Below are 27,277 nucleotides of genomic sequence, written 5' to 3'. Positions count from 1 at the left end.
CCTGCTCGAGTCCAAAACCGTCGATTTCTTAAAGGAGAAACAACCGATTGTCCTGTGATATTTTAACCTTTATTTTGTTAATCCCTGCTTTTAAAATGCTCCTTCTAATATGCACTTGATTGAGGATATTTGATGTCAAACAAATGTGTTCAAATCGGCAGGAAGTAACCACACGACAGCAAAAAGGACACGTTTCCTTACGTGGTTGCGTACACGGAAGCAGCTGTGTGAGAACGAGCCGATTCAGAAAACCGGACCTGACACCGGACTAAAACAACTGGATTGTGTGAAACTGCCTTACCACCGACACTAATAGCTAGGGGGGAGGTGGAGGGTAGAGGGGGCCCGGAGAGAGAGGGACAAAAACGAACGCGACTAAGAAACAGGAATATGGTTGCGGAGGACGGGAATCAGGGGCCGGGGAACCAGCAAAAGGCCCCCTCAATGAACAGCCAGCATGACAGCGCCGAGACTGACGACGAGAACGTTAGCTCAGTGTCGCTGTATCGGCGCAGGCCCCGGCTATTCCACGGCACGGTTCTACCTTTTTTAGCCGTACTGTACCCTGGCTGGTTGTACGTGTGGCTCGGAGTGTACGGTACTTCCGAGTACCCAGAAGCAGGCCTACTAGCTCTCGCCGCCATCGGGATCGCGCACGTCCTCACAGCGCTCTCCGGTTATTGGTCCGTGCACGCGCACTGTTGGCTCACCTGCTCCAAGGTAAAGTGGATGGATCATCTGCAGTTGTTTTGGAATTAGGTGTTGGAGATTGAACTAACACTGCCCAACGTAACTGGTGATCACTCTAGTTAGCATTATTTTATGCTCTACACAAGGACATTTTGAAATTATGTGTAATAGAGTAATAGAGTGCCCTTGTCCAGAAAGTTTTGACCTGATTATAAGGCTGTGTCTGTCAGAGTATGTGAATTGCTCACATGCTGTGAATCGATGTGTATAAACAGGAGCCAGACCCACACAAGGCCACCCTGGCTAAGGTTATACCCACCCCCAACAATGGTTCTGCTGAGCTGGTACAACTGCAGAGAGACAGGGTGAGTTTGCCTTGTTCCCCTGGCCTACACCCTGTTTACTTAACCCATGGTTGTGTTCAATGGGGATGCAACGTTTGTAACTGTTGCAAAACGTTTTGCTACGGTGTGCTGTGCTGAACATGACCCAGGTCCACTGGTTGAAACTTGTGGGCAATGCATGGCGTCAGAATGGTCCTCTTAACATCTCTATGCTAGTCAGTTATACTGCTTTTTGGATGGCACATTTTTGTGTGTGTGTGTTTTAACTCATGTACACGCTTGCTCTCTTTCTCTATCTCTCTCTCCTGCTCTCTCCTCAGGATGAGAACGGTGAGGGAATCCTTTCCTTTGAGTTCCAGAAGATCTGCTACATCTTCGACAGCAAGGAGAGGAAGTGTTTCCTCCCCGTGTCGTTCCCCATCAGACAGCCAATGGGCTTCTTCCAGGCCTGGCGAGGCTACCAGGAGGAGACAGACCTGCATTCCGCCGAGAAGCGCTATGGGACCAACCGCGCTGAGATGGTGGTGCCGGACTTCCTGGAACTCTTCAGGGAGAGAGCCACCGCTCCCTTCTTCGTCTTCCAGGTGTGTGTGTGCGCGTGCTTGCATATTTGTTTGTTGTTTTGTCTAGTAATATGACACGTAGTAAAATCACTCTCAATTCTCTTTCACTTTCTATATTGATCTCTTTAAGGGCATATGGGATAGTATTGACTCAATAATAATACCCTTTCAGTACTATCGTGCTAACCTGAACCGTACTGCACGAGCTCAGATATTTTCTTTTCACATGGTCCTTTCCAGTACAGTTCTAGCAACTATGGTGGATGCCGATGCGTCAACCAGGCCAGCGCAGTACCGCTCAACAAGTGTACAGATGGATGCTCTCTCTCTCCTCAGGTGTTCTGTGTTGGTCTGTGGTGTCTGGATGAGTACTGGTACTACAGCGTGTTCACTCTCTTCATGCTGGTAGCCTTCGAAGCCTCTCTGGTACAACAGCAAATGAGGAACATGTCTGAGATACGACGCATGGGGAACAAACCCTACATGATCCAGGTGAACAACTGTATCTTTATCGTAAATGATCATGTCGTTTGATATTTGATGATATGATACATGCACAGGTGCCTGTTCTTCTTGCTCAAGTGCAGATCAACAAGTTCTCACCAGAGCCTTGTTATTCTTGAGTTGTAAAACGAAGGCCCTGACTTCCATTATATACTAGCATCAGACTCATTAACCCAGGGCTTCCTAAGCTTTTTTGGGCTGAGACCCCATTTTGGTAAACTTTTTTTGCGTGATGTAATGATGTAATCAACAGCCAATGTTTACTATTTTTATTTGGGTCTATGGCAAATCAGTCTGGCAGTACTTCAATCTGAGAGGAGTATGGTTTGAAGTGATTGAAATGCATCAGAGAATCATCAGCCAATAATTGTGTATGATCTTCTGTGTAGAAAAGAACACCATCATTGCTTTCAATTATGATAATCTTTTCCCCCAGAATATCCCCCCCAGTCTGATTTGGTGGCTGGTTCTGTCCACTCGGTTCTAACGAGTCATGCTTTTGTGCGTGGTAGAGGGAAACAGAAGACACATACTTGTTCCTGAGAGTCTTAGCTTGCAGGAATAGGGTCATAATAGTGTATAGCTCATATCGTTCACAAGTTAGAGCCACAATTGGGGGAAAGGGGGATACCTAGTCAGTTGTACAACTGAATGCATTCAACTGAAATGTGTCTAATGTATTTAACCCAACCCCTCTGAATCAGAGAGGTGTGGGGGGCTGCCTAAATCGACATCCACGTCATTGGCGGTCGGGGAACAGTGGGTTAACTGCCTTGATCAGGTGTAGAACGACAGATTTTTACCTTGTCAGCTCTGGGATTCGATCCAGCAACCTTTCAGTTTCAGCCTTTCGGTTATTGGCCCAACGCTCCTACCCGCCAGGCTACCTGCCACCCATGTAGGAGTTTTGCGACCCCTAGTTTGGGAAATGCTGCATTAACCAAATTATCGATTTGATCTGGATTTATATAGATCTGTCCGTGTCGTGTTCAGTAGGGCACACCGTGTAAAATGTTTTGGAACGGAAACGAACGTATTTGTGTGTTCTTATTATTGAACAAGTGTAGCTAGTACCTCCCTGTTTTACTCTGTGTCAAAACATTTTCTCCCTACTGAACAGGCCCCTGATATTTACACGTTTGTGCCCATGTTTCCCAACAGGTTTATCGCAACAGGAAGTGGAGGCCTGTGTCCAGTGATGAACTAGTCCCCGGGGACATCGTCTCAATAGGTAAGGTTCCATTGCTTGGAAGGCAGCCACGATTCGTCCTTTATTTAAAGGGGGAGATCAAGCTGATCCTAATTGTTATAGGCCTATTTCTATTTTGCCCTGTTTATCAAAAGTGTTGGAAAAACTCGTCGATAATCAACTGACTGGCTTTCTTGATTTCTATAGTATTCTCTCAGGTATGCAATCTGGTTTCTGCTCAGGTTATAGATGTGTCACTGCAACCTTAAAGGTCCTCAATGATGTCACCATTGCCCTTGATTCTAAGCAATGTTGTGCTGCTTTTTTTATTGACTTGGCCAAAGCTTTTGATACGGTATACCATTCCATTCTTGTGGGCCAGCTAAGGAGTATTTGTGTCTCTGAGGTAGGGATGGGTGATATGGCTTAAAGTAATATCTAAATTTTTTTAGAGGTGTGGATGATATACGATATATATCTCGATTTCTTGTTTTTCTCTAAACAAATTTAAAAAGGCCAAGACATAATTCTTAACTGAATTTTCTTTATTAAAATAAAAAAATATACAAGGCCTCAAGGCCTATTTGTGCAAAACAAATGAACAACACAAATGAACAACACACACCCACACTTCTATTCTATTGTTTAGGAATGTTTGACCACTAGCTGTTTGAATATGTAATTTATATAATCATTTTGATTGAAATGTATTAATTTAGTTAATTTGTTATAATTAAAACAACCTGTGGTTATCTCCTATTCGATTGGCAGAATGACACAACTACTAACACATTAGCCTACAGCTGGCCTGAACATAACTTTTTTGAATGCACTTTAATTATCCAATGTCACACTTACCGATGGCGAGGTGAAGCCTGTGCCCAAAGCACTGCAGGCGGGTCCAGTTGCTCAATCGCAATGCTTTTATCATGTTGCTCCGGCTGTCAGTTGTCATGCACACGTGCCGGTCTTCGCTCATCTTCCAGAGAGTCTTTGAGACTTCACCCGTATGATCATCGGGGAAGTAAGACGTCTGGAGGCAGACATTGTGCAATTTCCAGTCTTCATTTATGTAGTGGACTGTCAAACTTAGCTTTGGCTCTGGCGTTCTGTCTGATCATAGATCGGCTGTGGTGGAAAAATAAGAAACTCTAGCCAGCTTCTCTGCGACTCTTTCGCGGGTAGCAGTGTATAGTCGCGGCAGGGCTTCTTCCGTGAAATACTTGCGTCTTGGCAGAAGATATTTGTGGCCAACTGTACCTAGTAGCTTTTTAAAGCCTGGCTTTTCTACTGTAAAGATTGGAACCATATCTTTCGCTATTTAATACGTCACTGCATCCGTGATCTCCTTCCACCTCAAACTTTTCTGGTCATACGTGATTACGTTTGAAAAGGATGCGGCTATGGTAGTTTGTCTTTTAGCAGACGTTTTGGGAATTGGGCGACTGGAATCGGTATTGCGTAGTCACGCATTCCTTCCATTCCACCGAGGTGATTCAGTTGCAGGTGATGGAAGGGGTTGGTTGTGCTGCTGCTTTTCGTAGCAATTGTCTTTCGACACATTTTGCACAGGACATTCGTTTTGCTCAACATCAGACCTCTTGAACCCGAACCACTTCTATATTACTGAAAAAACATTGCTGCCCTTTTTGGGGACGATTTCATCCTCATGAGAGGCTAAGCTCACTTCCTCACTTTACATTTTGGTGGAACGCTTACCGCCGCTACACTTCTTCGGCGTGGTTGCAATTTGTGAAAGGCTGTCTTGGGTTGTGATTGATGGATATCCTCTGTGCACGTGTTGTCACGCAATTCGCCATTGGGCTGACAGAGAAGAGACAGTGAGATGCTGCATTTGTAAAACATTACAACATTATAACAGAACCTTGATTCTTGGATACAGGCATTTTCCATATCCGCTAAAACATAAACTCGAATATATCGAAAAAACTCTATATTGCCCAGCCCTACTCTGCGTGGTCTTTGGCCTGGTTTGCTAACTACCTCGCTCAAAGAGTGCAGTGTACAATGTCAGAACATCTGCAGTCTCAGCCACTGCCTGTCACCAAGGATGTACCCCAAGGCTCGATTCTAGGCCCCACGCTCTTCTCAATTTACATCAACAAAATAGCTCAGGCAGTAGGAAGTTCTCTTATGTGCTTCTACACCTGCATTGCTTGCTGTTTGGGGTTTTAGGCTGGGTTTCTGTACAGCACTTCGAGATATTAGCTGATGTACGAAGGGCTATATAAAATACACTTGATTTGATTTATCCATTTATATGCAGATGATACAGTCTTCTATTCAGCTGGCCCCTCCCCGGATTTTGTGTTAAACGCTCCACATCAAACTTTCTCTCCCCTTAACCTTGTTCTGAACACCTCCAAAACAATGGTCATATGGTTTGGTAAGAAGAATGCCCCTCTCTCTACAGGTGTGATTACTACGTCTGAGGGTTTAGAGCTTGAGGTATTCACCTAATACAAGTACTTGGGAGTATGGCTAGACGGTACACTGTTCTTCTCTCAGCTCATATCAAAGCTGCAGGCTAAAGTTAAATCTAGACTTGGTTTCCTCTATCGTAATCGCTCCTCTTTCACCCCAGCTGCCAAACTAACCCTGATTCAGATGACCGTCCTACCCATGCTAGATTACGGAGACGTAATTTATAGATCGGCAGGTAAGGTTGCTCTCGAGCGGCTAGATGTTCTTTACCATTCAGCCACCAGATTTGCTACCAATGCTCCTTATAGGACACATCACTGCGCTCTATACTCCTCTGTAAACTGGGCATCTCTGTATACCTGTCGCAAGACCCACTGGTAGAGGCTTATTTATAAAATCCTCTTAGGCCTCACTCCCTCCTATCTGAGATATCTACTGCAGCCCTCATCCTCCACATACAACACCCATTCTGCCAGTCACATTCTGTTAAAGGTCCCCAAAGCACACACATCCCTGGGTCGCTCGTCTTTTCAGTTCGCTGCAGCTAGCATTTGGAATGAGCTGCAACAAACACTCAAACTGGACAGTTTCATCTCTTCATTCAAAGACTCAATCATGGACACTCTTAATTACAGTTGCGGCTGCTTTGGGTGATGTATTGTTGTCTCTACCTTCTCGCCCTTTGTGCTGTTGTCTGTGCCCAATAATGTTTGTACCATGTTTTGTGCTGCTGCCATGTTGTGCTGCTACCATGTTGTTGTCATTTTGTGTTACTAACATGTTGTGTTGTCATGTGCTGCTGCCATGCTATGTTGTTGTCTTAGGTCTCTCTTTATGTAGGGTTGTCTCTCTTGTCATGATGTGTGTTTTGTCCTGTATTTAATTTATTTTTATTTTTACTCCCAGCCCCCATCCCCGCAGGAGGCCTTTTGGTAGGCCGTCATTGTAAATAAGAATTTGTTCTTAACTGACTTGCCTAGTTAAAGGTTAAGTATATGTATATACTGTATATATGTGTGTGTATGTTTTTTTTTAAAGTCTGTTAACCCTTCCCCTTCCAGAGTATTTTCTCAAACTAGAACCGGACTCTATCTCAAATCATCTTTCCTTAATTTCACACATCTTATGTCCTCGCCTCCTTTAAAAAATGCATTGGAGAAAAAGGGGAGGGACCTTGGACTTTGTCCTCGAATACTGTTGAAAAGGAGGTGAGGAGATGAGATGCGAGGAATCATGGAGAGACTAATTGAGATCGAGCCCCAGCCAGTTTGACACAGTGTGAGTATGACTTTGTCTTCCCCCCCCAGGACGCTCACACCAGGACAATTTAGTTCCGTATCTCCTCTGGAATAGCCTTCATTTCTCAGAACAAGAACAGACTGACGAGTTTCAGAATAAAGGTCTTTGTTTCTGGACATTTTGAGCCTGTAAACGAACCCACAAATGCTGATGCTCCAGATACTCAACTAGTCTAAAGAAGGCCAGTTTTATTGCTTCTTTAATCAGAACAACAGTTTTCAGTGTGCTAACATAATTGCAGAACGGTTTTCTAATGATCAATTAGCCTTTTAAAATTAAACTTGGATTAGCTAACACAACGTGCCATTGGACCACAGGAGTGACAGTTGCTGATAATGGTCTCTGTACGCCTATGTAGATATTCCATAAAAAATCTGCCGTTTCCAGCTACAATAGTCATTTACAACATTAACAATGTCTACACTGTATTTCTGATCAATTTGGTGTTATTTTAATGGACAAAAAATGTGATTTTCTTTAAAAACAAGGACATTTCTAAGTGACCCCAAACTTTTGAACAGTAGTGTATATTTTTTTATTATTTTTATACATATATATTTTTTTTTAGCCCTTTTTGTCCCCAATTTTGTGATGTCCGATTGGTAGTTACAGTCTTGTCCCATCGCTGCAACTGCCCTACGGACTCGGGAGAGGCGAAGATCGAGAGCCATGCGTCCTCCAAAAACACGACCCTGCCAAGCCGCACTGCTTCTTGACACACTGCTCGCTTAACCCGGAAGCCAGCCGCACCAATGTGTCGGAGGAAACACCATCCAGCTGGCGACCGAAGTCAGCTTGCAGGTGCCCGGCCCACCACAAGGAGTCTCTATTGCGCAATGGGACAAGGAAATCCCGGCCGGCCAAACTCCCCCCTAACTCGGACCTGGGCCAATTGTGTGCCAGCTCATGGGTCTCCCGGTCACGGCCGGCTGTGACAAAGCCTGTGATCGAACCCGGGTCTGTAGTGACGTCTCAAGCACTGCGATGCATTGCCTTAGCCAACTGCGCCACTCGGGAGGCCCCAACAATGCAGAGTTAAAGATAAGATACAAAATGGTAAAATATAAATTGTGACAAGAGGAAGAAATACACAGCGAATAACGAGTAAAAATAACAGGGCTATATATAGGGAGTAGAAAATAAAATGTGTATATATACAGGGAGTATCAGTATCCAGTCGATGTGCAGGGGTACTAGGTAATTGAGGTAGCCATGTACTGTACATATACAGTGCATTTGGAAAGTATTCAGACCTGAACTCAATTTCGAGTCTCATAGCAAAGGGTCTGAATACTATTGTAAATAAGCTATTTCTGTAGTAAACCTAGTACAACTCACGGATGATTAGTAAAGCTTAAACCAAGTTCATTCAACTGCATAAGACAAAGACATGGTTCCACCAGTGGTAGTATTAATACCCCAATTCGGGTGACGTCGTCCTTTTCTCGAAATATGACATCGTTATTGCTAGGCAGGAAAGTAAGTGATGCGGGCCATAAACTGTTCCTTCTCCCTTAATGTGACCTGATCTGACCTCTGCCCCCTTCCACTAAACCACATCTCTCCATCCTTATAAGTGCCTGCCACGTGATTGCCCTTCCTTTACTCAATACATTCCAAGCTTACAGATAACCATTCACTTCTGGTGTGGAAACTAGACTATGGTGCTCAATATTTCAATAGGATACCTGATAATTAACAATATTTCAGGTTTATAGTCAGAACTCGTCAGTGGTATTGATGAGGATATTTATTTATTTAGTACATTTAGAAGAAGTCTAACGTAACAAAATGTGGAAAAGGGTAAGGGGTCTGAATACCTTCCGAATGCATTGTAAGTAGGGGTAAAGTGACTAGGCAACAAGATAGATAATAGAAAAAGCAGCCAACAAGTGCTCAGCATATGTGGGAACTCCAAGACTGTTAGAAAAGCATTCCAGGTGAAGCTGGTTGAGAGAATACCAAGAGTGTGCAAAGCTGTGATCAATGCAAAGGGTGGCTATTTGAAGAATCTCAAAAACAAATCAAATATATTTTATATAACACTTTTTTGGTTACTACATGATTCCATATGTGTTATTTCATAGTTTTGACGTCTTCACTATTATTCTACAATGTAGAAAATAGTCAAAATAAAGAAAAACCCTTGAATGAGTAAGTGTTCTAAAACGTTTGACCGGTAGTGTATGTGGTGAGTTTGAAAGTGTGTGTAATGTGTGTTTGGGCATATGTTGTGTTGGTGTAAGTATGTGTGAGTGTGTGGGTAGAGTCCAGTGTATGTGCATAGTCAGTGTAAAAAAGGGTCAATTTAGGTAGTCCGGCTAGCCATTTTGATTAGCTATTTAACAGTCTTTTTTAGAAGTCTTATGGTTTGAGAGTAAGTACAAGCTTTTCAGGACCCTGTTGGTTATAGACTGTTCTTTCTACTACCGTACAGTCTATGGCTTGATTCTATGACAGTTTTGGGCCTTCCTCTGGCACAGCCTGGTAAAGAGGTCTTGGATGGCAGGGAGCCCGGCCCCAGTGATGTAATGGGGCATACGCACTACCTCTAGCGCCTTGCGGTCTGATGCCAAGCAGTTGCCATACCAAGCAGTGATGCAGCCAGTCAAGATGCTCTCGATGGTTTAGCTGTATAACTCTTTGAGGATCTGATGGCCCATGCCAAATCTTTTCAGCTCCTGAGGGGGAGGAGACGTTGTTGTGCCCTCTTCACGACTGTGTTGGTGTGTTTGGACCATGATAGATCCTTAGTGATGTGGACACCGAGGAACTCTCGACCCGCTCTACTACAGCCCTGTCGATGTGAACGGGTGTGTGCTTGGTCCTCCGTTTCCTGTAGTCCACGTTCAGCTCCTTTGTCTTACTGACTTTGAGGGAGAGGTTGTTGTCCTGGCACCACACTGCCAGGTCTCTGACCTCCTCTCTATAGGCTGTCTCATCGTCGTCTGTGATCAGGCATACCACCGTCGTGTCGTCTGGAAAACTTAATGTGTGAACAGTCAGTACATGAGGGGTAAAAGCATGCACCCCTGAGGGGCCCCTATGTTGAGGGTCAGCATGGCGGATGTGTTGTCGCCTACCCTCACCACCTGGCGGGGGCCCGTCAGGAAGTCCAGGATCCAGTTGCAGAGGGAGGTGTTCAGTCCCAGGGACCTTAGCTTAGTGATGAGCTTTGAGGATACTATGGTGCTGAATGCTGAGCTGTAGTCAATGAACAGTATTCTCACGTTGGTTTGACACAGTATATATCTGTCTTTCTCTTCCCCCCCAGGCCGCTCTCCCCAGGAGAACTTGGTTCCATGTGACGTGCTGCTGCTGAGAGGGCGCTGCATCGTGGACGAGGCCATGCTGACGGGAGAGTCAGTTCCTCAGATGAAGGTCAGACAGATGGGAAGCCTGTCCTATACTAGACTAGATAACAACCATGTAAAACAATATAGTCTATCTGGACAATATACAGTGCCGTCGGAAAGTATTCAGACTTTTTCCACATTTTGTTGCGTTACACAGCCTTATTCTAAAATTGATGTAAATTGTTTTTTCCTCATCAATCTACACACAATACCCCATAATGACAATGCAAAAACAGGCTTTTAGAAATTTTAGCAAATTTATAAAAAAATACAAAAACTGAAATATCACATTTACATAAGTATTCAGACCCTTTACTCAGTACTTTGAAGCACCTTTGGCAGCGATTTCAGCATCAAGTCTTCTTGGGTATGATGCTACAAGCTTGGCACACCAGTATTTGGGGAGTTTTTCCCATTCTTCTTTACTGATCCGCTCAAGCTCTGTCAGGTTGAATAGGCAGCGTTGCTGCACAGCTATTTTCAGGTCTCTCCAGAGATGTTCGATTGGGTTCAAGTCCGGGCTCTTGCTGGGCCACTCAACGACATTCAGAGACTTGTCCCGAAGCCACTCCTGAATTGTCTTGGCAGTGTGCTTAGGGTCGTTGTCCTGTTGGATGGTGAACCTTCGCCCCAGTCTGAGGTCTTGAGCGCTCCAGAGCGCTCTTCGTCAAGGACCTCTCTGTACTTTGCACTGTTCATCTTTGCCTCGATCCTGACTAGTCTCCCAGTCCCTGCTGCTGAAAAACATCCCCACAGCATGATGCTGCCACCACCATGCTTCACCGTAGGGATGGTGCATGGTTTCCTCCAGACGTGACATTTGGCATTCAGGCCGAAGAGTTCAATCTTGGTTTCATCAGACCAGAGAATCTTGTTTCTCATTGTCTGAGAGTCTTAAGGTGTCTTTTAGCATACTCCAAGCGTGCTGTCCTGTGCCTTTTACTGAGGAGTGGCTTCTGTTTGGCCACTCTACCATAAAGGCCTGATTGATGGAGTGCTGCAGAGATGATTGTCCTTCTGGAAGGTTCTCCCATCTACACAGAGGAACTTTAGAGCTCTGTCAGTGACCATCCGGTTCTTGGTCACCTCCCTGACTAACGCCCTTCTCCCCCTATTGCTCAGTTTGGCTGGCCTGTCAGCTCTTGGAAGAGTCCTGGTGGTTCCAAACTTCTTCTATTTAAGAATGATGGAGGCCACTGTGTTCTTGGGGACCTTCAATGCTGCAGAAATGTTTTGGTACCCTTCCCCAGATCTGTGCCTCGACACAATCCTGTCTCAGAGCTCTACGAACAATTGCTTCGACCTCATGGCTTGGTTTTTGCTCTGACATGCACCGTCAGTTGTGGGACCTTGTATAGACAGGTGTGTGCCTTTCCAAATCATGTCCAATCAATTGAATTTGGTGGACTCCAATCAAGTAGAAACTTCTCAAGGATGATCACTGTAGATTGTCAAAACAATGGGAATGTTACTATAGATCATTCATAAAGAGTTCATAAGCATAGAATATCAAAGATGCTCCACAAATGATTTAGCAAAATCATATGCTTATAAATCATAGGCTCCATTAATCCTTAAAAGTAGTTTTTAATTTGAAGTTCTACCATGTTGTGTGTTTAGGAGCCGGTGGAGGATCTGGATACAAAGAGGGTATTGGACCTTCAGGGTGATGCCCGCCTCCACATTATCTCGGGTGGGACTAAGGTGGTGCAGCACAGCCCCCCGCTCCGTGCCACTGTAGGACTCAAACGTCAGTTCCTACCTACTGTGCAGTATATTATTCACTTATAAGGCAGAAATGTCCTGCATTATTTGCACTTTGAGATTAACAATTATAAATATAAAGCACTTTAAATCTATATTTTGTTATCACTTATCAATATAAAAACAAATCTATATTTTAGATCAATTATGTTTCAACTGTCATCTCCCTCAGCCTCAGAATAGATTGAATCTGCCCTTGTATCTATCTTGTCTCACTAAGATCAAATCATAATAGTTTGTTTTTCTTATTTTTTATTTTTCTGTAGCTGTGGACAATGGCTGTGTGGCTTATGTGTTGAGAACCGGATTCTATACCTCTCAGGTGAGGGGCTGCTGCCCTTGACTACCGAACTTGTCCAATAAGAACCGCTTGTTTTCATTTTCTGTTGCAAAATGTTTTTGCTCTGGTGTTCAGTAATGAATACAACCCTGGTGTTGTTAACCACGCCTGTCTACAGGGTAAACTGCTGAGGACCATCTTGTTTGGAGTGAAGAGGGTGACAGCCAACAACTTGGAAACATTCATCTTCATCCTCTTCCTCCTGGTGTTCGCCATCGCTGCTGCTGGCTATGTGTGGGTGGAAGGTGAGGGATGCAGTGAACAACGCAATCAATCAATCAAATGTGTTTTATAAAGCTCTTTTTACGTCAGCAGTTGTCAAAAGGTTCTTCACAGATACCCATTCTAAAACCCCATGGAACAAGCAATGCAGAGGCAGAATCACAGGTGGTCCTACTTAGAGCATTTCTCCATTATACAGTTTGTTTATATCTTGGCGGTAGTTTATTAGCCAAGAGACAATTTAAGGAGATATTATTTTACTCACTAAACATTTTTACTGAACATTGACAGTCTTGCCGAAGGGCCCTATTCATTCTAAAAAAACATGACTTATTAAACACAAATTCCTCCTTTATAAAATGTTATGAAACAAGTTTTTGAAATAGGCCCTGAGGTCAGGAGAGAGCAGCAGGTTTTTCCTGACTACATGCAGTATAACTGTATTTTTTATTATTATTAATAATAACAATATATGCCATTTAGCAGATGCTTTTATCCAAAGCAACTTACAGGCATGTGTGCAAACATACTGCATAGCTTTCTCTTCACAGATCTTCATTGTAAAGGGTTTAAACAACTGTTTCCCATGCTTGTTCAATGAACCATAAACAATTAATGAACATGCACCTGTGGAACAGTCGTTAAAACACTAACAGTTTACAGACGGTAGGCAATTAAGGTCACAGTTATGAAAACTTAGGACACTAAAGAGGCATTTCTACTGACTCTGAAAAACACCAAAAGAAAGATACCCAGGGTCCCTGCTCATCTGCGTGAACGTGTCTTAGGCATGCTGCAAGGAGGCATGAGGACTGCAGATGTGGCCAGGGCAATAAATTGCTATGTCCGTACTGTGAGACGCCTAAGACAGCGCTACAGGGAGACAGGACGGACAGCTGATCGTCCTCGCAGTGGCAGACCACGTGTAACAACACCTGCACAGGATCGGTACATCCGAACATCACACCTGCGGGACAGGTACAGGATGTCAACAACAACTGCCCGAGTTACACCAGGAACGCACAATCCTTCCATCAGTGCTCAGACTGTCCACAATAGGCTGAGAGAGGCTGGACTGCGGGCTTGTAGGCCTGTTGTAAGGCAGGTCCTCACCAGACATCACCGGCAACAACGTCGCCTATGGGCACAAACCCACCGTCACTGGACCAGACAGGACTGGCAAAAAGTGCTCTTCACTGACGAGTCGCTGTTTTGTCTCATCATGGGTGATGGTCGCATTCGCATTTATCGTCGAAGGAATGAGTGTTACATCGAGGCCTGTACTCTGGAGCGGGATCGATTTGGAGATGGAGGGTCCGTCATGGGTCTGGGACGTTGTGTCTTAGTATTATCGTACTGAGCTTGTTGTCATTGCAGGCAATCTCAACGCTGTGCGTTACAGGGAAGACATCCTCCTCCCTCATGTGGTACCCTTCCTGCAGGCTCATCCTGACATGACCCTCCAGCATGACAATGCCATACTGCTCATTCTGTGCGTGATTTCCTGCAAGACAGGAATGTCAGTGTTCTGCCATGGCCAGCGTAGAGCCCTGATCTCAATCCCATTGAGCACGTCTGGGACCTGTTGGATCGGAGGGTGAGGGCTAGGGCCATTCCCCCCAGAAATGTCCGAGAGCTTGCAGGTGCCTTGGTGGAAGAGTGGGGTAACATCTCACAGCAAGAACTGGTAAATCTGGGGCAGTCCATGAGGAGGAGATGCACTGCAGTACTTAATGCAGCTGGTGGCCACAGATACTGACTGTTGCTTTTGTTTTTTAACCCCCCTTTGTTTAGGGACACATTATTCCATTTCTGTTAGTCACATGTCTGTGGAACTTGTTCAGTTTATGTCTCAGTTGTTGAATCTTATGTTCATACAATATTTACACATGTTAAGTTTGCTGAAAATAAACGCAGTTGACATTGAGAGGACGTTTCTTTTTTTTGCTGAGTATAGTTGTGTAACTGTCTCTGTGTGCTCTCCCCTGCAGGAACTAAGGACCCTAGCAGGAACCGGTATAAGTTGTTCCTGGAGTGTACTCTCATCCTGACCTCCGTGGTTCCACCTGAGCTCCCTATAGAATTGTCTCTGGCGGTCAACACATCCCTCATCGCTCTGGCCAAGCTCTGTGAGTCAACAGTGTGTGTGTGGCGGGCGGGGTGGTGTGTGGATGTATGTGTTGTGAAAGTGGTTCTGAAACTGGCATAGTAATGTTTGTTGTACTTAATGATGCCAGTCCACCTCGCTGTTCTGCTATTTGACTCACCCCTGTCTTTCTTCTCCCTTTCATAGATGTGTTCTGCACTGAGCCCTTCAGGATCCCGTTTGCAGGCAAGGTGGAGGTGTGCTGCTTTGACAAGACGGGCACCTTGACCAGCGACCATCTGGTTGTGCGGGGGGTCGCAGGGCTCCGGTACACTCTCTTTTTTAGATTTTTCAGTATGATACATTTCTTTGTTGCAAATTATTCCAAAGACTGACTGGACCTGATGATATTAAGACGTTTTAAAGGCTTCATAATGGCATCATAATGCATTGTAACGGTCTGGGTTAAGTAAAGTGTATACCTATGCCCTTATGCGCTGGTGTCATACTGTGAGTATTGTCATATTGAGGAGTGACATTTAAAGAGCAACTGACACGTTTTTAGCATTATTTAATCGTATTAAAACCTTTGGAAGAATATGAAGTACGTTTTTACATTTGTTTGTAAACCTTTTCTAAACTCCTCCAGAGAAGGGAAAGAAGTGATGCCTGTGTCAGAGATCCCAGTGGAAACGCATCGGGTGGTTGCTACTTGTCACTCACTAGTTACTCTTGACGACGGACAGCTGGTAGGCGACCCTCTGGAGAAGGCCATGCTCACTGCTGCTGACTGGACCCTCACTAAAGGTAGTGTGTGTGTGTGTGTGTGTGTGTGTGTGTGTGTGTGTGTGTGTGTGTGTGTGCACGCGTGTGTGTACCTCAGGATTTTTACTCCTCTTCGTATACCAGAAGTGAAAGTGTCTGTGTGTGTCTCCATATGTTTGCATCATATCTACCCTTCTGTCCCTCTCTCTGTGGTGTAGATGAAAAGGTGTTTGCTCGCGGTATAAAGACCCCAGGCCTGAAGATCCACCAGCGGTTCCACTTTGCCAGTGCTCTGAAGAGGATGTCCGTACTCGCCTCCTATGAGAAACTGGGCTCCACTGACCTCTGCTATGTCTCCACTGTCAAAGGAGCTCCAGAGACACTCAGGGACATGGTAAAAATCATTGTTTTAAATAGAATACTAACATTTAATGTATAATTGAATATACAGTTGAAGTCAGAAGTTTACATACACCTTACCCAAATTCATTTAAACTCAGTCTTTCACAATTCCTGACATTTAATGCTAGTAAAAATTCCCTGTCTTAGGTCAGTTAGGATCATCAGAATAATAGTAGAGTAATAGTAGAGAGAATGGTTTATTTCATCACATTCCCAGTGGGTCAGAAGTTCACATACAATCAATTAGTATTTAGTAGCATTGCCTTTACATTGTTTAACTTGGGTCAAATGTTTTGGGTAGCCTTCCACAAGCTTCCCACAATAAGTTGGGAGAATTTTGGCCCATTCCTCCTGACAGAGCTGGTGTAACTGAGTCAGGTTTGTAGGCATCCTTGCTTGCACACGCTTTTTTAGTTCTGCCCACAAATGTTCTATAGGATTGAGGTCAGGGCTTTGTGAATGCCACTCCAATACCTTGACTTTGTTGTCCTTAAGCCATTTTGCCACAACTTTAGAAGTATGCTTGGAGTCATTGTCCATTTGGAAGACCCATTTGTGACCAAGCTTTAACTTCCTGACTGATGTCATGAGATGTTGCTTCAATATATCCACATAATTTTCCTGCTTCATGATGCCATCTATTTTGTGAAATGCACCAGTCCCTCCTGCAGCAAAGCATCCCCACAACATGATGCTGCCACCCCTGTGCTTCACGGTTGGGATGGTGTTCTTCGGCTTGAATGTCTCCCCATTTTTCCTCCAAACATAAAGATGATCATTATGGCCAAACAGTTCCATTTTTGTTTCATTAGACCAGAGGACATTTCTTTGTCCCCATGTGCAGTTGCTTTTTTATGGCGGTTTTGGAGCAGTGTCTTCTTCCTTGCTGAATGGCCTTTCAGGTTATGTCGATATAGGACTTGTTTTACTGTGGATATATATACTTTTGTACCTGTTTCCTCCAGCATCTTCACAAGGTCCTTTGCTGTTGTTCTGCGATTGATTTGTACTTTTTGCACCAAAGTACGTTCATCTCTTGGAGACAGAACCCGTCTCCTTCCTGAGCGGTATGACGGCTGCGTGGTCCCATGGTGTTTATATTTGCGTACTATTGTTTGTACAAATGAACGTGGTACCTTCAGGCATTTGGAAATTGCTCCCAAGGATGAACCAGACTTGTGGAGGTCTACAATTTTTTTCTGAGGTCTTGGCTGAAAATCTTTAGATTTTCCCATGATGTCAAGCAAAGAGGCACTGAGTTTGAAGGTAGGCCTTGAAATACATCCACAGGTACACCTCCAGTTGACTCAAATGATGTCAATTAGCCTATCAGAAGCTTCTAAAGCCATGACATAATTTTCTGGAATTTTCCAAGCTGTTTAAAGGAACAGTCAACTTAGTGTATGTAAACTTCTGACCCACTGGAATTGTGATACAGTGAATTATAAGTTAAATAATCTGTCTGTAAACAATTGTTGGACAAAGTACTTGTGTCATGCACACAGTGGATGTCCCAACCGACTTTCCAAAACTATAGTTTGTTAACAAGGAATTTGTGGAGTGGTTGAAAAATGAGTTTTAATGACTCCAACCTAAGTGTATGTACATTTCCTGACTTCAACTGTATCTTTATGGTCAATATAATACATATCTACTGTACTACACTTCACATACAAGTACATCATCTCAGTGTTGAGTAGATACGTCATTGCTGCAGTTACAACCTGCTTATTACACTTTCTTTGTGTCATTATCATTGTTCTAACCATTTGTTTGTTTCTGTAGTTCTCAGAGTGCCCAGCCAGCTATGACCAGGTGCACAGGGAGATGTCCCGAGAAGGGGCCAGGGTTCTGGCCTTGGGATACAGAGAGATCGGACACCTCAGCCACCAACAGGTAACTCTACCTGTCCTGTCCTATCTAACTCAGGGCTTCTCAAACTTTTTGCGGCCGGGGACCCCTTTTGTGATAGCAAATTCATCAGAGACCCCCTCATAATCAGAACACAACTCACGTGAGATAAAAAAGAGCATACAATGAGTTTTACTATGACTTCGGTAGTGCATGGCTGGACGAACCAAATCTTGGGCCCTGGAAGACCTGCCTCTTAGCATCGGAGAGAAAACGTTCGTTTTCAAGTAAATTTCCTGCAATTCTACACATTTTGTCATGTGGCAGAGACTTATTCCACGGATCCCTTGGTCAAAAATTGTTACATTTTGTTGTTGTTAGTAATATGTTCACGGAAATAGATCGCTATATAAAGCAGGTAGACGGGCTTCGAGGCATTTAGTTACTGTTCGATTGAACGTTAGAATGGGCAAAACGAGTGACCTAAACGACTTTAAGCGTGGTCTGATCGGCGGTGCCAAGTGCGCTGGATCCATTATCTCAGACACGACCGCCCTCCTGGCCTTTTCATCCACGACAGTGTATATGGTTTACCGAGAATGGTGCGACAAACAAACATCCAGTTAGCGGCAGTCCTGTGGTCGAAAAGAGCTCGTTGATGAGAGGTCGAAGGAGAAAGGCAATAATCGTGCCAGCTATCAGGCGGGCCACAAACAGGCAAATAACGGCGCAGTGCAACAGTAGTGTGTAGAACGGCATCTCAGAACGCACAACTCGTTAATCCTTGTCACGGATGGGCTTTTGCAGCAGATGACCACCCAGATGACCACTTCTATCAGCTAAAAACAAGAGGAAGCAGGTCCAGTGGGTACGCAATCACCAACACTGGACAATTGAGGAGTGGAAAAACATTGCCTGGTCTGACGAATCCCGGTTCCTGTTGTGTCATTCTGATGACAGAGTCAGGATTTGGTGTAAGCAGCATGAATCTATGGCCCCATTCTGCCTAGTGTCAACGGTACAGGCTGGTGGCGTGGTGTAATGGTGTGGGGAATGTTTTGCTGGCACACGTTAGGTCCCTTGATACTAATTGAGCAACATGTCCATTCCCCGAAGAATTTGGGGTGTTCTGGATGCGAATGGGGGTCTGACTCGGTACTAGATGAGTGTACCTAATAAACTGCCCTGTCCTGTCTAACTCACCCGTCTTGCCCTGTCCTCTCTAACTCACCTATCTCACCTACTTGTCCCGTCTAACTCACCTATCGGTCCTGTCCTGCTCTGTGTGAGGGGATGAGTTTCCCAAAAGCCTCATAGTTAACATAGCACGCTATTTCAATACTCTCAACCCAGCTGCTCAGCTGAGAGAGAGGGTGGGGTAGTTCTGGGTCTTCGAGATAAATAAAGTACCATGTTAGCTACAAGGCTTTCGTGAAACTCAGCCAAGCGGTTAGTTGAGGGTGTCTCTCTTTTACAGCAGGGGTTGGTTGTTTGTGTGACTGGGTGCTTTGTGGCTGTCTGTACAGGTGCGGGAGGTGACTCGTGATGCTCTGGAGTGTGACCTGCAGTTTGCCGGCTTCATGGTCGTCTCGTGTCCCCTGAAGACCGACAGCAAGGCTGTCATTAAAGAGATCCAGGAGGCATCGCATCATGTGAGAAGGCTGTCTCAAAATACACACGCACGCTCACACACATTCACACAGATTACAATTATTACAATAATATCAGGCACATCCATGCACGCAGTCACTCAGTCACGCGCACACACACTACACACCACACATACACATAACCCTCCTCTCCTCCGTCTCTCCCTCAGGTGGTGATGATAACAGGCGACAACCCTCTAACAGCGTGCCATGTGGCCAGAGAGCTCAACTTCATCCAGAAGGAACACACACTAATACTGCAGGCCAGACCCAACCAGGGTAGGGCACACTAAGAGCCAATTTATGCTTGATCTGAAAACCGTCCTGTCGGTTTTCACTCCAACCCTAATCTAGTGCACCTGATTCTAATAGCGGGTTGATAAGCTGAATCAGGTTAGTTACAACTGGGGTTGGACAGAAAACAGACAGGACGGTAGCTCTCCACGAACATGGTTGGACTAATCTACAGACTAATGCACTGATGATATAACCATATGATTGTTGTAATGAGGGGATCTATAGTGGACAGTGCATGTGTTGTAGACCTGGGTCAAATGCATATATATTATACTTGAGCTGCACTTGATCTACTTCGCCCCAGTAGAATGGAATAATATGCAAACCAAATCAAGCGCACCTTAAGTACTTGAGACTATTTGACATAATATGTATGTTTTTAACCCAGGTGTAGTGTGTCGCTTTTTTAAGAATGCACTATAATACGGTAACTTGTGCCGTTGTTCCTTCCAGGTGAGTGGCAGTGGGAGTCTATAGACGGCAGTGTGTGTGTTCCGCTGCCCCCGCCATCCGTCCCCTCGTTGGTCGATCAGTATGATCTGTGTGTGACGGGGGAGGGGCTAACCAGACTGACCAGTGACACCCGGTTGCTCCATGCCCTCCTGCCGCATGTCCGGGTGTTCGCACGGGTCAGCCCTAAACAGAAGGTCAGTCTTCTTGCCTCCATATAGACATTAGCTATGCTCATAGGGCTCTAGTCAAAAGTAGTGCACTATACAGTATAGGGTTCAATTTTGGACACTACCACTGAATTCTATTTTTGTGTCAAAAAAGCTTTGTTCGATTTGATTACCTTTCAATTCCAATTGTTGTTATTTTACTCAATTTTTGTTGATGTAATGAATTTATTAGATAATAAAAAATAGACTACATATATTCTTGAGTGTACAAAACATTATGAACGCATGCTCTTTTCATGACAGACTGACAAGGTGAATCCAGCTGAAAGCTATGATCCCTTATTGGGGAGTGTCGATGAAGGGGAGGAGACAGGTTAAATAAGGATTTTTCAGCCTTGAGACAATTGAGACATGGATTGTGTATGTGTGCCATTCAGAGGGTGAACGGGCATGACACAATATTTAAGTGCCTTTGAACGGGGTATGTTAGTAGGTGCCAGATGCACTGGTTTGTGGTTTTTCATGCTCAACAGTTTCCTGTGTGTATCAAGAATGGGGGTTTTGTACACGGTGTACAACCAACACACTCAAGAACTGGCGGTACATTTTGAGGCTAGTTTTGTGCTAACTGTGTGTATTGTTATTGTGTTACAGGAGTTTGTAATCACTAGTCTTAAAGGATTGGGCTATACAACATTGATGTGTGGAGACGGGACCAATGACGTCGGAGCACTCAAACACTCTCATATCGGTGAGGTCATTCGACATGTCACTCAAAGCTGTGCACAATATTCAGCAACGTTAACGGACGACACACCTGTCTTAGACCATGATACCTTCAATTCAACCTTTATTGTCTCAGTAGGGAAATTTATGCCATCCTCTTATTATTATAAACAATGTCGCTATATGTGAGTCATTTTGTAACCATTCTCTCTCTCTCTCTCTCTCTCTCTCTCTCCACCCTCTCCCTCCCTCCCCCCACCCTCTCTCCTTCCTTTCCCCCCATCAGGTGTGGCTCTGTTGGCCAACGCTCCAGAGCGTATGCCTGAGAGGAGGAAGAGGGGCAGAGAGAAGGAGACTCCAGCAGCCGACTCCAGACCCTCCCTACCTCCGGTCACCAGCTCAGGGGTCAAACTGACCTCCAGGGCAGCCAGGCAAAGGGTCATGGCCCAGAGAGAGGAGCAGCTAGCCGCACAGAAGGTGGTGTGTGTTGGGGTAGGGAAGGAGGGAGGGAGAGGTGATTGTGTGTGTTGTTAACCATTTGGTGTTTATTCTGTTGTAGGAGAGGATTAGTCAAGTCTTAAAGGAGCTGGAAGAAGATCAGATACAAGTAGTGAAACTGGGAGATGCCTCCATTGCTGCCCCCTTCACCTCCAAATTGTCCTCCATACAGTGCAGTGAGGAACATACACACATAATCAGTACTTAAAAAAAAAAAAATGTGTGTTTTGTTTACACCCACACTGTATACAAACACTCTCTCACTCACTCACTCACTCACTCACTCACTCACTCACTCACTCACTCACTCACTCACTCACTCACTCACTCACTCACTCACTCACTCACTCACTCACTCACTCACTGTCTCTCTCACTCACACACTGTCTCCCTCTCCCTCTTTATCATCTCCTCCTGCCTAGTCTGCCACGTGATAAAGCAGGGCCGCTGTACGCTGGTGACCACACTACAGATGTTTAAGATCCTGGCGCTGAACGCGCTGGTGCTTGCCTACAGCCAGTCTGTCCTCTACCTGGAGGGGGTCAAGTTCAGTGACTTCCAGGCCACCCTACAGGGCCTGCTATTGGCCGGCTGCTTTCTCTTCATCTCCAGGTCAAAGGTGAAAGGTCACATGGAGGGAAAAACACTAGTGCTTTCTCTTGATAGTTTTTCCTCCTTCAGTTTCTTGTGTCCTCTCCTCCCTGCCTCCTTCCCTGCCTCCTCAAAACGTCAGAGGGAAGCGTTTATTTTCCTTGAATCCTTTCATCAGTTCCCGACAGACATTTTTTAGGAGGAAAGGACATAAGGAATCGAGGAAAGAGTATTGAGAAAGAACCTGTGACATCCATGTAATGCTTGTACTGTAGTTGTGATTGGTAGGAAACCATATTATGTAGCCCTAGTGCTAACAAGTGTAGTTTCAAGTTAAGCCTTTAACTCAACTTAGGGGGTTTTCACATTAAATTCGGTGCCCTGGTCCGTTTTCCTGGAGAGTGTGAGAATTCTACAAAATAAGTTTTGCTTTCACAAGACCTGAAAATAACAATTTCAGGGTGCGATTAGCAAGACACACATTCTACATGACGTTAGCGAGCTAGCTTGTTTACAAAAAAGTTCCATGCGACTCCTGATACTCTGGTCCTGCATCTTGGACCCGCTACAAACGCAGGTCCAGGATTCGTTTTAGCCAGGATTAATTTGTGTTTCACACATGCTTTATAGTGCGGCTCAGGGCACCAAACGCTCCAGGAAATGGATCATACAGGGGAGATGTGAAAAAGCGCCCTTTTAAGTTTTCATCCTATTTTCTCTTGTTCTGTCCAGCCCCTGAAGACTCTGTCTAAAGAGCGGCCCTTACCTAACATCTTCAACCTGTACACTGTTCTGACAGTACTGCTGCAGTTTGCTGTTCACTTCTGTAGTCTGGTATACCTGTACAAAGGAGCGCAGACCAGAAGTCCTCCAAGGTACACATACATGCATACACACATGCAAGCGCGCAAACACACATTCTCTATCACACACACACACACTATAGATACCTACAGACTTGTTGATACTGTTATTTGCGCCCACACTGTACTAACCGTACATGTTCACCTTACAATTATTGACATTGTCTTGTTTCCAACCAGTCCAAGTATCCCCTCTCATAATCCTCTGTCCGTTGTCCTTTATCTTTTAGGGCGGAGCGGTTTGCGGACCTGTACAAAGAGTTTGAGCCCAGTCTCATCAACAGCACAGTGTACATAATGTCTATGGCCATGCAGATGGCTACCTTTGCCATTAACTACAAGGTACTGCTCTTCCTCCTCCATGTCTTAGGTTTAATGTAGCCTTCATGATCCCTTTTAAGGCCTTTCTTTGCATATAAAATATTTGAGGATTCTATATAGGGCTTATGAAGGCTTCATTAAGCCTACATAAGGGATACCTAATAAAAAATGTGGCCCATTTTCTATACAATGGATAGACTATGCAGTACTTATCCTAGCCATCATTGAATAACACATGTATTCCACTAATACTGTGTGTTTTTCTAGGGCCATCCTTTCATGGAGTCTCTGAGTGAGAACAGACCGCTGCTATGGAGTATCGCCCTTTCAGGTCTGGCAATCGTGGGCCTTCTTTCAGGATCCTCGCCTGAATTCAACGAGCAGTTTGCTCTTGTGGATATACCAACAGAGGTCAGCATATATTATACAGATGTCGGATCTTAATTTGATCACAAAAATGTCCTGCTCATTAAGAAATTCAAATGAGCATCGTGATTTATAGTAGTTATGTTAACTGAAAAGCAGCAGTTCTCTTTCTCCTTGCGGGAGCAGTCGAGTTTTTCAGACCAGTGGAGCTGTATTTGTTCATATTCTGTAGGCTAACCATTAGCCTATCCATTGTCACATAATGAAAGGTGTGAAAACCGATAATAGGCTACTGTTTGTTTCACAGTCTATTGTTGCTTGCTAGGTCTGTGCATTTTCTTTTAATCAATTTAGCATACCTTGTATTATTTATAATTATGTTTTATGTTGGATGTGCGCTCACAATCTAATTGTTATTTGTCAGATTTTTTTATTTCTTAAAGGTATTTTTTAAAGAGTGGGGCAATCCCACTCCTTTCGTAATTGTTTTGTTTTTATTGAGGAGGCAGTGGGATGGACAGGCATATATGTCCCGGGGTCAGCGGCTGTAGACGCTGGACCACACAGGCACTGAGGCCACCAATAATTGATTCTGCCTATTGCTTGCCTTGAACATATAATAAAACAATTGCTAAAAAAAAGGATTTTCCCTAAGGAAAAATAAATATACCCCCTACAAATATGTAAATGTTTTATAATCCACATAAGAATTCACACGAGATGCGCTGTAGCCTGCATAGAGCCTGCATAGGCTATTTGAACTGGCACACAGTGGACCTGCAGGCTAAGGTACATTGTAGGTACGCTATTGCATTGTACATAAACACCGCTTCCAGCTGCCCCCTGGCTGTGATTCTAAATATTTCTTCAAACATTCAACTCCTGCTTGATTATTTTCCTCCTGCAATGAAACGGGTGAAGTTAAGATCCAACATTTGTACTTTCACACACATTTTGTGTGATTGCTTTGATGTATTGCTTTATAAGCATGTATGAACCTTTTTTATAATGAATTAACTAAGTTTATAGTAATATGTTTGGAAGTTCTCTGTTTAACTGCTTTTTAGTCCAGGACTAGGCTTAATCTGTCTGGGATACAGGCGCTAAAGGATGCATAAATTATTATAATCTATGTGTTTTCTCCCCTGCAGTTCAAGCTAGTCATTGCCCGCGTCCTGGTGGTTGACTTTGTCGCTGCCCTGCTGGTCGACCGCATTCTGCAGTTCCTGCTGGGCAAAGGAACCCTGAGGCTGCCTTCCTGAATCGCAATGCCAACAGCTGCCTTGAGCAACCCACTGTCCTCAGCAACCAAACTGTAAAGGGAGAGGATTGAGGAGACTTGTGGAGGGAGGAAAAGATTGAAGGCTGATGTGACGCACAAGACAGCTGAGGAGATGGACTAGGCGTGTCAGGCAGTACTGCTGCACCACACCCCTAAATGTTACCCCATCTCTCTACTGTCCTGCTTTGTCCCTCTGTTCCTCCTCTTCACTAATGTATTTAAAATTATATTTATTTTATGCTAGAGAAAATCTTGGGCTCAAATGGTATTTGCTTTCTTTCGAATACTTTGAGCGTTTTGGTTGATCCTGCCAAGAGCTCCAGATAAGCAGGGTTTGCACTTTTGGGACTGTTCCGTTGCGCCAGGCAAGCTAAAACAAGTGCAGCTAAAGTTTTTGAAAGAAAATAAATACTATTGGATACCCAGGTCTAGTTAGACTCCTCCTCTTGCCTTCCCGTTCCCCCTCTCCATCCCTCCCTCTATCACTGAAGGCCAAGAAGACAGCAGTATTGTGTGGCGTTTGAGATTGTGTGCCGGCCCATGTGAAACGCGCACACACACACACAACAGGGCGTTCTCCAAGAGAATTGCGAAGTGTTTGATTTTTTTCCATTTTGTTTTTTCTTCTTCATTTTGTAAAAAGATAAAACTTACAGACTTATAAAATACCAAAAAATACAAGTGGTGCTTTTTTTGTCAAGTGCTACTTTGTCATGTTCCATTTACCTATGCAGTGCACTGCCTACTATACCTACATAGGGGTTGGACATATATTTTTTAAGTGATGAGTGAGCTGCATACATTTTAACTGGAAGTCAAGTTGAGAGGCCACAAGAAAAGCCTTCAGATCCTTTTGCTTTATGTTTGAGAGGACCAAAAGTCCCGTGTGGCTCGCTTGATAGAGCATGGCACTTGCAATGCCAGGTTTGTGGGTTCGATTCCTGTGAGGGACCAGTATGAAAAATGTATGCACTCACTACTTACTGTAAGTCGCTCTGGATAAGAGCGTCTGCTAAATGACTAAAATGTAAAAATGTCTGGTGTGCTCTTGCTTGCTACACTGGCAATCTATTGTGACAGATTAAAATCTAGCAGTTGATTTTGGTGATGAGATTACTACACTGACAACAGAGGTGGGATGATGTCATGATGACTGTGGTACGGGCCACCCATAGACCAAAAATATAATCGTAAAGTGTTGGTTTCATGAGCTGAAATAAAAGATCCCTGAAATGTTGCACAAAAAGCTTATTTCTCTAAAATGTTGTGCACACATTTGATAATCATCCCTGTTAGTGAGCATTTCTCCTTTGCCAAAATTATCCATCCACCTGACGGGTGTGGCATAGCAAGAACCTCATTAAACAGTATGATCATTACACAGGTGCACCTTGTGCTGGGAACAATACAAGGCCACTCTAAAATGTGCAGTTTTGTCACACAACACAATACCACAGATGTCTCATGTTTTGAGGGAGTATGCAATTGTCATGGTGACTAGGAATGTCCACCAGAGCTGTTGCCAAATAATTGAATGTTCATTTCTCCACCATAAGCCGCCTCCAACGTCGTTTTAGAGAATTTAGCAGTACGTCCAACTGGCCTCGCAGACCACGTATGGCGTCGTGTGGGCGAGCAGATTGCTGATGTCACCGTTGTGAACAGAGTGCCCCATGTTGGCGGTCGGGTTATGGTATGGACAGGCATAAGCTATGGACAATGAACACAGTTGCATTTTATTTTTGGAAATTGTAATGCACAGAGATACCGTGACGAGATCCTGAAGCCCATTCTGAGGCAATCTTATTTTAAAGGTATCAAATCACATTTTATTGGTCGCATACACATATTTAGCAGATGTTATTGCGGGTGTAGCGAAATGCTTGTCTGCAAAGTTGCTTAGGAGCTAGAAGTAGAGCTTCCATGTCTGTTGGTGCCATGTTACTTTAAAACATGTTTTGTGAACAACAGATGCATATCTGTATTCCCAATCATGTGAAATCCATAAATTAGTGCCTAATGAATTTATTTCAATTGAATGATTTCCTTATATGAACCGTAACTTAGTAAAATCTTGTTGCCTTTATATTTTTTGTTCAGTATAATAACAGGGGGCTACCTCAGATTCCATTTGGTGCCAAACCGTGCTAAAAACTATGGGTTGTTTAAAAAGCTGAATTATGGTAACACTTTGGTTGTTATCTTGAGAGGAGTAGAACGCAACTCGTCCCCCCCAAAAAACTG

General features: G+C 44.2%; 1 protein-coding gene across 6 annotated transcripts; it reads left to right on the top strand.

Moving 5' to 3' along the window:
• Window positions 1-5: 5 nt before the first annotated feature.
• On the top strand, window positions 6-25,712 carry LOC120033884 (manganese-transporting ATPase 13A1-like). 6 transcript variants are annotated; one of them, XM_038980247.1, is made up of 25 exons: window positions 8-720; window positions 966-1,055; window positions 1,355-1,618; window positions 1,934-2,089; window positions 3,263-3,332; window positions 10,309-10,415; window positions 12,011-12,140; window positions 12,421-12,476; window positions 12,613-12,739; window positions 14,708-14,845; window positions 15,010-15,130; window positions 15,452-15,609; window positions 15,786-15,961; window positions 17,755-17,865; window positions 19,347-19,472; window positions 19,640-19,748; window positions 20,220-20,413; window positions 21,041-21,137; window positions 21,399-21,592; window positions 21,672-21,810; window positions 22,033-22,229; window positions 22,934-23,076; window positions 23,295-23,406; window positions 23,653-23,796; window positions 24,903-25,712. In XM_038980247.1, exons 1-25 carry the CDS (start codon window positions 391-393, stop codon window positions 25,011-25,013), a joined length of 3,600 nt encoding a protein of 1,199 aa, XP_038836175.1. In that variant the 5' UTR covers window positions 8-390; the 3' UTR covers window positions 25,014-25,712. The 6 variants fall into 6 exon arrangements, with proteins under 6 accessions (XP_038836180.1, XP_038836175.1, XP_038836176.1 ...); XM_038980248.1 differs by having other exon boundaries at window positions 9-720; window positions 21,399-21,589; XM_038980249.1 differs by having other exon boundaries at window positions 9-720; window positions 21,672-21,786.
• Window positions 25,713-27,277: the final 1,565 nt, after the last annotated feature.

This window comes from Salvelinus namaycush, chromosome 41 (assembly GCF_016432855.1).
Source record: "Salvelinus namaycush isolate Seneca chromosome 41, SaNama_1.0, whole genome shotgun sequence".
NCBI classification, from domain to species: Eukaryota; Metazoa; Chordata; class Actinopteri; order Salmoniformes; family Salmonidae; genus Salvelinus; species Salvelinus namaycush.
Note: the sequence above shows the minus strand (reverse complement) of the source record. Positions and strands in the feature narration are given on the sequence as shown.